This window comes from Pterocles gutturalis, unplaced genomic scaffold (genome assembly GCF_000699245.1).
Source record: "Pterocles gutturalis isolate BGI_N339 unplaced genomic scaffold, ASM69924v1 scaffold11234, whole genome shotgun sequence".
Classification (NCBI taxonomy): Eukaryota; Metazoa; Chordata; class Aves; order Pterocliformes; family Pteroclidae; genus Pterocles; species Pterocles gutturalis.
The window spans coordinates 1-10534 of record NW_010130711.1 but is presented as its reverse complement, the minus strand read 5'-3'; the positions used below and the strand labels follow the sequence as shown (position 1 = coordinate 10534).

At 44.5% G+C, this 10534-nt stretch overlaps 1 protein-coding gene across 1 annotated transcript; it reads right to left on the bottom strand.

Annotated features, from left to right (window-relative positions):
- Nucleotides 1–3724: 3724 nt before the first annotated feature.
- LOC104466786 (chromosome unknown open reading frame, human C17orf58) lies at nt 3725–4655 on the bottom strand. The gene is made up of 2 exons (XM_010080323.1): nt 4520–4655; nt 3725–3912 (listed from the first exon to the last, which is right to left on the bottom strand). Exons 1-2 carry the CDS (start codon nt 4620–4622, stop codon nt 3725–3727), a joined length of 291 nt encoding a protein of 96 aa, XP_010078625.1. The 5' UTR covers nt 4623–4655.
- Nucleotides 4656–10534: the final 5879 nt, after the last annotated feature.

Genomic DNA, 10534 nt, shown 5'->3' with positions numbered 1-10534 from the left:
TGTAGGTGTCTTGGAGTGTGCGCTGATATGTTTGGAACGCTTTGGGGATCTGTTCAGATATTTCAAGTAATAGGGGAGGGCGGTGGCCAGGGACTTCTGACTTTATTTTGCTCCAAAGGCAGCGTTCACTGCGTTGCACTCCTCAGCAGCTGTTAGCCCTTTATACAATTTCTCCAGTGGTGCCAAGATTGCTGTAACAGATAACATGGTAGGAAGTATTTTGTGAAATGTCGCTGCCCACCACTGCATTCAGTGATATTTTGCTGAGTACTCCAGGAATGTCAAGTACCAGGTGTAATTCCATCTTTGGACGGCGCTCGGGACTGCTCCTGGTGTCCTGTACAAGCGGTCCTCCTGCGGGGGATCAGCTGAAGTCACCAGAAGATGCAGATGGCAGATGATGTTGCTATTTCTTCCTGATCTATGGCTCTCACATTGCAAATAGAAATGACCTGCTCGTGTGACCTGTCTGGAGTTAACCAGCCAAGGTTTGTACGCGGCTCTTCGACCGTTCGACTAGCTTTTGCACTAATTCACGGTTAACTTCTGTTCTGCAGCGATCTGGGATTTACCTGATATCTGGATAAGCTCCTTTTGGGTTTAACCTCACACCTTGCTATGCAAGAACCTCTCCTGTTATTTTTCTTAAAAAGATGTTGCTACTGACCACCCTTTCTTACGCTTACAGGCTCAGGTGTATAGGTTCTTCTGGGATAATTTTATCTAATGAAAACCCCTAGGTTTTTTTGTACATACAAATGTTGTCATTTAACCTATATGTGAAAATGAAAAATAATTGTTCAATGTGAAAACAATAATCCATTTCTGCTTCTTAAAGTTAAAGAAGAGTATTGTGCTTAGGTTATGTTGTCCTTTGAAATTTTAAAAAAAATGCTGCATATTGTACGCATTGTGTTTTTAATGCAAAAAGGAAAAATCACAACTTTTAACAGCATTTGAACATGTCCTACATCTCATCAAAACCTCACAGTATTTCTGTACTATTTATTCACACATAAATATATATATATGACATCATTTAAAACTTTCCTACCTGTGGGCAATAGATCGCTCTGTTTTTAACAAATTGTGGCAAACCGAAGAGTACTTTTTTGTACCTTATAGGACACATCATCCTAGACAAATAAAGTCACGTGTTTGACATTGACTTGGTGGCGTTTCTCATGAAACATTTGACGATGTTCTCACCTATAGGTCTTGGCTTTGCCAGATTGCATGTAATGGTCAGTGAATCAGGTTGATTAGGGAAATAGTCCATACATGCGGTTCAGTCTTGCTGAGAGCCTTTTTTAGTGTTTTCAATTGCCATTGGGGAGTTTGAGGTACTTTTCTCAATTTATTTGTGATGGTCTTTTATAGTTAAATGGTGTTACTGCTAATTAATTCCCACTTTCCTTAAAAGCATGGTAAATTTGTGAGATTTGTGATCTTTGTTCAGTCATCCTTCTCTGTATTATAAATTATTGCAACGTTTGTTTCAAAATGGTCGTGTATTGTAACAGATTTTTATAACGTGAGCTGTAACAGCTTGATTTTCTTTTTGTCTCCTCAAACAAATTTGAAGCAATTATTCTTGGTCTAGATTTAGTTCATGTAAATGTTAAAGGGACATTTTAAGTAGAATACAAATGAGCTGCTCCAGTCAGGCTGTGAAATACGGCAGCTTGTTGCTCAGCTGTTGCGATAACATTTTCAGGAGTGACCTTCCAAGCAAGAAGGGAAAGGTAAGATGACTTTGTAATGCAAGAAGAGAATGTGGAATAAATTGCTCTTTGGGCTTGTTTGTTTCTAGAGCAATAGCTTTATCTGAGAGAGCAGTGTGGGCGGTGTGTGTCACTTACTGGCATTTTACTCGGGCTGTGGATGTCGTTAGCACTGGTGTACTATTATTTATCTCTTCCTAGAGACGACCAGAATGAGATCTAGCCATGGATGTTATTGTTGTGCCCACACTTTGCCTGGGTTAGATTACGATCCTGTCCTGGGGGCGGGGAAGGGTGCTTAACTGCTGGTCTGGGCAGAGGGATGACTGTAGGACTTGCTGGTTAGTCCCTGGACTGCAGCTGAAAATGGAAACAAAGAAACTTGAGACGCGCGTGTAACCCTTCCTCCTTCCTTCTCCTGTCCCTCCCAGTCCACTCCAGTGCTTTGATTCACTGCCAGGAACAGTCCTTCTGCCAAATCAAGAGCCCCCTGAACATCTCTCAGGAAAATTCCATCTATGTGTGCCGCACTCCATGCAAACTCTTCTTTCGCATAAAAAAAGTGAGACAGTATATGGTTTAGATAGACATGAGCTGCAAGTAAATTTCTGTCCTATAGTAACAGCCTTCTGCATCCCAAAATATATGTTTGCTTTTGGAATTTGGCTCCTATTCCATATCAAGAAATGCTTCAGACAGTGTGAGTTTCCACCCACCCACCACTCCATCTCTTTCAGTGACACTGGATCAAGCTGCAGAGGTGTACGAGGGGTAGGACTGTGTTCAAACTACCTCTGCTTCAAACCAGAAAATGCTTAGAGCAGCCACTGCTTCCTGTTCTACCTCACATCCCGTAGGTCACGGTATATAGGATTTTTGAAGCTAGACTGCATTTTCCCATTTTTAATAGATATCTTAAAATCCCCAGCCGACTCATCAGACAAGGAGAAGCCATTGTTTAATATCATTACATAATCTTTTTGAATCTTTCAGAACCCAGGACCCGTGAACATTTTATTAGTTCATTTTAAAGGTTTATGATCTGTGAGTACTGACTCTTGGAACAGCAAACATTAAAGTCCCTGCTGCAGATGTTTCATAGGTTCTTACATCCCACCCCATTAAAGGTACTAAACGATTGTCTCTTGGTTCAAAAGATAACTTTACTGATGTGCAAGTACAAACTTGGTAATACTTTTCCTGGGAAAATGACATTCAGTACATGGTTTTAGGACTGAACTTTGAAGGAACTGACAGTGTAACCAGGCATACAAAATGTGCGTGCAATTGGGTGCTTATTTTGCATTTCTTGGCATGAATTTGTGCCCTTATTCCTAAGCCTAATTGGACATTTGTGTTGTGCAGTTACAAGATTTGCTTTCAGTTAGTGCATTCATAAATAATTACCCAGCTGTTTGTATGCTTCATGTGAAAATCCAGCTCTGTTGGAAGAATGATGGAATTTTTAAGTAGGATGGACGTGTTTGAGGATAGCAAAACAATACACATGGTACGGGGTTTTGTTGGTTTCTTTTGAATCAAATGCATGTAACACTTTAGGCAGAATTGTGTGAAAACGCAATGGACATCCTCTACAGATAAAGCCATGGCATCATCTAACATTTGTTCAAGGTTAAGGGTTTGGAAGTGCAGATACTTCTCGTGTACCTAGAACAACACCTCCAGAATTTTCCTTTACAATTACTACGGCTTATAGGGGTACGTTCCAGCAGTGGAGGCAATAAATCCTGTGGCTCTGAGAACAGCTGGAGCAAATCCATGAGCAGTTCATGGTTGTCAGAATGAGTGTTGTGCTGAACTCACAATACATACAGGTACAGTGTCAAAACCTTCCGCTGGTGTTTGCTAAAGCACGAAAGCAAGTGTCCTACCACCGAGGTGAAGAGAACTCCCTCCCACTGCTGCTAAACCATGGCCGGGTTTATTCCAGAAGGTGAATTCTGCTGCTGCCTGGGTCCTAAGTGGAGGTTCCTGGAGCCTTATCTACATCTGGTGCGAGCTGCCTGCACTCTGCGGTTCCTCTTCCTGTTGAATCTCTTCACGTAGCTGCTGCTGCTCCTCAGCAAGCCATCGCCCGGCCTCAGGCGTCCTCGCAGGAACTGCAGCAGGGTCGCAGGGATCTGTCGTCTCTTGTGGTAGATCCGACCCATCACAATGTATCTGCTGCCTGCAAGATAAATGAGACTGCTGTGCTCCGAAGAAAGCACGGGTTCGTTCACCCCACTCGCTCTAAGGGCAGCAGATCTGTGAACAGATGTGAAGCTGTACCCTGCAGAAATCTATCCCGAACATGTGGCTGAGTACAGCTGCACCCGAACTTCACTGGGACTTCTGGGTTGTGCTGGTGCCGAAATAATGATTTACTGTGCTGTACTGCGATTAGAAGCTTTTTTTGGGGGAAATACTGGTACCTTATAAACTTGGATTTAGAAGGAAAACTGGACTGCTTGCAAAGACATCAGCTTCAGCTCCTGATGGGATTTTTCTTTTTTTTTTTTTTTTTGCAATCCTGTAAACTCTTACAATCATTTTGGAACTGGATAAAGTTAAGAAAGGACTACGCTGCTACCTGACTCCTTCACACAGTTGGTTCTCTTCTGAAAGTTTAGAAAAACTGGGAGAGAAAAAAACCCTCCCATTTAAGAGTAAATGCTCTTTCTTTTTTTTTTTTTAATTTTCACAACAACCCAGGATAAGCCTGTTAAACTATGAGAGACTAAAACTGTACTGCACGCAGGAGGAACAGTGGAATGGATTTAGCTGGAGTTATTTACCAAGTTTAAAGTCTGGACATGGTTTACTGCAGTTTAAAGTATCCACAACTAGAAGGTGAACTCGAAAGAAGGCAGCATCAGGAGTAATATACAGGCGACTCATCTTGTATAATCCATTGCTGTTTACCAAAAGCGTAATCAGGTGGACTCCGTTCCCCAGTCGTTCCATGTTATAAACAATTCCATTCACTGCTGTTTTAGTGGAGAGGGAGAAAAAAAAAAAAAAAGAAAAAACAAGCGTCAGACTACATATCTTGGTGGCAACTCAGGGTATATGTGTAGGTTCTCATTGAAAATGCTGTAAAGTGTCAGGAGAAATTCTTTGGCTCAGTAGTGGGCAGACTTGCAAGTAGGAGTTGCTTCAAATAATCCCATTTGATGAGGGATCACCTTGGCTTTTGCTGAGTAATGAACTTTCTCATGCTTTACAGGTCTGAGATGCTTCTTAGTGAAGTTTATATAAAATGTTTCAAAAGAAAGTTTGGGGTTTAGTACTCTTCCATCCTGCTATATAACAAGTGGACATAGTTACCTTACAAAGTCAAATTTTCAAACACAGAATGTCACAATGAGGTGCCAAGCCAACCTGCTAATGAAACGCTTCAGCTTTGGAAAGAAAAGGCGCTTGCCCTACCAAGCGGCAAGGGCACCGACTGCGCCAGGTTTATGCTCAGATAATCGCTCTATGCTGTCCACCCAGTTCCTGGTTTTCACAAGTGCTGAGTGACTGCAGGAATTGGAAACAACAAACGTGCTGGGCAGGTAAGGCAAACAGGGCTCCTAGAACTGGCGTTACACCTGCCTCACTGAGGGGGAATTTTGGTTCATTTATTCTTTCACCCCCACTGTAAAGAATGTAAAGCGCTCTCTGATCACTGCAACCGAACCTTGGCGGCTCTGTTGCCCAGACGGTCTTTTTCCTACCTGTCTTTTTCCATTTAAAAGATGAATGAGAGCACTCTTTGTTAAAGGCTGAAATACACAGCGGTCGGGTAGCTCTAAGGTCTGCGTTTGACAGGAACACCAGAGGGGTAAAAAATAAAGACCATAGATAGCATTTGTAGGAGGCACTTCCTGACTTCTCCATGTAGAGAAAACAGATGTCTCGTAACGTGTTTATATTTTACAAATGGAAACATCTGTTACCACTAGGCATGTATTTTGCTTATCTCTTAAAATACTGTGAGAAAAAGTTGGTATCTATTTCACAACTTCGTAAGCACAAGGCAGGACTTCAGTCAGAAAATGCTTCTCTTAAGCCGTCAGTACACAATATTGGGCTGTTTCCTACCATCTCTACACCAGCTTGGACTCAAGGACTGAAGACGTGGAACCCTACAAACTTCAAGGAGAATCCTCTATACAGAGGATCACAGTTTTTTTATTTTTCTTTGGTTCACCATTTTATTTTCATGCGACAATAAATTATTATCCCCCAAAGTCAGAAACTGTCCCTAAATTGAAGAGGTGAGTAGCACAGCCACAATGTTTAATCTCAGAGTGTCTCAAACAATTGGTCTTTTCAGTTCTGTTGACCAGCAGCGAGAACACTGTCTGCCTCCCAGGAGGGGAGAGAAAAAAGAGCAGCTCTAGCCCATGGTAGGGAACAGGTAATGTCAGCCTTGGTCCTGTTGTGCATTTACAGAGAGTACTTAGTGGTTATTTAACACGTCAGTGAAACAGTATCGGAAAAGCAGAAGCAAAATGTCAGTATTAGATGAACAACGGTGCGGCTTTGTGTAGTTCATGAAGGACACAGCTTACCAAATTCACTCATGCAGTAGGCCTCCGCTTCGTCTCTCTCTTTCCCGCACTCCGTCAGACATGCCTTCTCCTTGTCAGCATCTACAAGAGGCACAGGCACTGAGGGACAGCGGCAGGCCCTTCTGCGGTACTTCATCCAAATTCTGCCACCCAACCTTTGGCAAGTCCATCCCTTGCCCATGCAGGGTGTCCTCTTACCTTTCCTCAGCGCGCTGAAGGGGCTCGGCCAGCTGGGGGGCTGGCGGTTGGTGACCCAGGAGGGGTTGGTGATCATTTCCAAGGGGTCGGTATGTTTACGGGGGATTATCTTCCCTGGGCGGTTGAAGTGATCCAGCACGTTGGGATCATCTGACGCCGCTGCTCCAGCGTCTGGAAAAGGATGAGCCTCCGCTAAGGATGTGATCTTTTGATAGGAAGACGCAGCGTGATGGAAGTGAGCAGACACGCTGTTGGCAGCCTCGGCCAGCCATCTGTCCGCGGGCTTTCTGTTGGCGTGGGTGAAGTCGGAGGAGGCAGGAGAAAGCCCCTCCAGGGCCCCTCCATGCTGCAGGAGGTGTTTCCTTAGCCCGGTGCTGTTTTCTAGAGAAGACTTGGTACGTTTCTTTTTGTCAGAGGAGGGGGAGATGCTTTCAGGAGGTTTTGGCAGCTGCGGGTCAGTGGGAGGCAGAAGCCAGCGCTGGGTGTGATTCTCTCTGGCGCTGCTGGTGCCCCAGGCTGGCGCTTTGACTTGGCCAGCCGCAGCATCTGCTGAGCTGTAAGCATCCTTGCTGAGAGTCTGACTCTGTTTCTCACCGTAGGGCAGGGATCCTACACACAAAAAAAAGGAGAGAGTGAGTTAGCATTTTAATTTTTTTTTTATTCCATGTGCCTCTGAAAGGGAAGCGCCTGGCAGATTTGAGGCTCTTAAGGACTACATAAGTGATGCCTTCAACAATATGACAATGTCACTGATAAATAGTTCAACAGATGAAACGTAGCAGAGTTCCTCATTCTTCTGTACTCAGACATGGAATGCCCAGTACAGAGAATGCAGCTGTGTGAGCAAAACACAGGAGATTTGCATTTTTACTTTATTATTGTAGCAAATTAAAAACATGACTTATAAACAAACCCTTTTCTCAAAAGCCTGAATCTCCAGGGAACATCTGAGGAAACAAGGTTCACATTGCCATTTGGGATGCTTGTTTAAAAGACCATGACAACAGAAGAATTTGGTTTTCCCATCCATGGGATGCCTTATTGACAATATCATCTGGATTCTTCAGCAGCTTTGGGCTTCAAGGCTACTGAAAAGATCTTTATCCACAGTTTTGGATCTCTGACTCTTGCACTAGAGTTGTACAGCACCAGTACCGTAGTCTGGTAGCTAGGCTGTGGCTGCTGAGCAACAATTCTTTCAAGGCTTTTCTTAAATTAAGAGCACAAGGGTTGAGAAAGCCAGGAAGGATCTGGGATCTAGTGCAAAATTGAAAGACTCAATGATAATGTTCACGCAAGCTGATCTCCTAAGCCTTCAATTATACCTTCACCTTGATTAGCTGGATCTCACAAAGCAAAATGACTTTTCATTTAGCCTGGGAAGAGAGACATTTCCTCTTGCAGTTCATTTTCCCTTAATTTTGGTCCTTCACTGCATGCCTGTAGCTAGCCAGCAGTTTAAAGCAGCTCACCCACACAGCCGCTGTCTGGGTGTTCACTGCCTGTGGTTTTTGAGGCTGATCCTAACTCCTTGTGTGAAAAGGGAGATTTGACATACACAGATGAACAACGTCCTGGTTTATCTCCTATAACTGACTCAACTGCTGACCTTGCCACTTCTCCCCCTTCGCTCTCACCAGCTGCTGTCATGGGAAAGATTCCCTGATATTTGGGCTGGCCACACGTAAAGTCGAAGGAATGTCCACGAAGAATGGGTGGAAGAAGTCCAAGCTAAAGAAAGCAACAGGCAGGAGAAGCTTCAATATGAAGCTGTGAATTCTGAGCAGGTGTTCTGGACTTAATTTTATAAGTATACTTTTCTACCAGTTTAACATGCCCTCTCAGTCATGGATTGTAAGAAGAAATATTTCATTTTTCTCTAAACTGTTCAGGACCTTGAGGTTTGTTCCCCTGTACCAGCAATTTTCCTGTCTAGCTCTTGCAACTTAACAAACACAACTACAACATAATCAGCTCCTGGCCTTCTCCTTCCCAGGGGAACAGAGGTATAGTTTATTCCTGTACCACCAATGAGGCACTAAAAAAAAATAAATCTGTTTAAGACAGCTTGCTGCAGGCACAGGTGACAGCACAGAGCATGTGGAAATAAATCAGAACTCTGGAGTTTACAGGTGAGGGGAAGGAGACTAAAAGGGAAAGGCCACATACATACAAATAACAGAACGGACAGTGCAGAAGCAAGTCAAACTCCAATTGCTGAATGATGGCTAGCAGGATCCACGGCACCAGCTAACTGCCTGCTTTTGGCAGGTGCTCTTAATTCCTTCAAATGCTGACAATTCAAATTCTGTAATTTGCATTCCCATCCCACAAACATGTTGAAATGTTTCTTTCTTGAGCCCTTACTCTACTGCTACCACTTGCTGAAAAGACTGCAGCTGCAGAGAGCTGCTTGGGCAGGGAATGTGTGTTCAGCCTCCCTGATACCAAAGGCAAATCCACCCCAGCCCCGCTCTGAACGTTTCCAGACTTACCAGCCACCGAACTGGAAGATGATCTAATGACAAAGCAGAGGAGCCACAACACTTTGGTTGTCATTTTGAAGTAAAGTTTTTCCAGACTCAGAACGAACTGGAGTCTTTTATGCCCTTCCCCCTGCTCCACGCTAATGAGAGGCAGCCTGAGGGGAAGCAGGAATCACTCCCTGGACAACCCCCTGGAGCAGGACCAAGCTGCTGCCTCCCCCCAGCCTCCCACCACCCTGCCCAGGAGGAATGCGCACGGACACCCCTCTTCCCAGACCTACCCAAGCCTACACTGCCTGTGCTTCTGTGAATAACCTACAGATCCGTGGTTTCAGCAACAGATTTTTATTTATTTTATATTATTTTATTTTATTCTGGCTTCCTGTGGTGGTTTTTTTTTTAGAGAAAATCATACAGAACAAATATGGTTTTAGTGGGTATGGAGAACTACATTATAAAATGCACTTGGGAGATGCTGGAATACGCATCACCTCTGCGATCCAGCGTCTGGAAAGGATGTCCATCACGATGGAACCAGTTCGGTATTTCTGGCCACCTCCTTATGCAGCTGGTAATCTCTTTTAGTTTAAGGAACCCTTTCCAGTGATTCTTTTCAGCCTGAAAAAATGTAGTAGTCACTGTCCAGTCCAAAGGAAAGCTCTGCTGACCCTGGATAAAGCTTTTATTTTTAAATCTGTATTTGCTACCATGAAGAACACCTCAAATACTCACACACCGAGTCACCCCTGGTGTGAATTCCTGAACTCAGGGGGCTCATTCCTACGTTCCCAACTGAAATGGGAGATCATTGCCAGACAAGATTTCCAGTGTGACAGTTCATCTCACTAGCTGCTGCTGGATGTCATGGAAGTGAGCTAGTTCCTGCCTTTAACGTGTGATGAACCATGTTAAACCCCTATAGAAGCACTGTACCTTGAAACTCACCCCCAACAGAAACTCTGCCCAGCAGTCAAGCCTTTGTCATATGGGCCAACTACTGCCTGATTTAGACACTGTTCGTTTTGTTCTGCCTTAATTAAGCAGTTTCATAAAAGTCTTAAAAGTACAGGGCTGTATCTCCAGCAGCTATGGGTGAAAGCCCAGCAACTAAGCCAGAACAGGATGCGAAATACATGAAATTTTAACACATCTGTTACTCTGTGTGAAGTTTTTACTGCAGCATTTCTCAGTCCTTATTTTCCTGTTATTTTAAACATTTTCATTCCAAAAGGAATGTAACCCAAGGCTAAGGGAGAGGCGAGCCCCTCGGTCCCTGTGCCCCTGGGCCAGCAGCAGCTCCCGGAGCCGTGCGGAGGGTGGACGGAGCCATGGCAGCGTCCTGCGGAGCTGCTGTGCTCCCGGGGGTTTTCTGTCTGAATCACCCGCCAGCTCTGTGCGAATACGCCTGTGTCTGTGCTAACGAGTGCCTCCGGGCTCTCTGCTCGGACAGTGGCTGGATTTAAAGCATCTGGAGCCGCCCGTGTGCCAGCGGAGAGGGAAAAGCCTCCGGGCGGGACCCGCTGAGGTGAACAGGCACCGGCGGCGCCATGGCCGCGTCCGGCCCCAG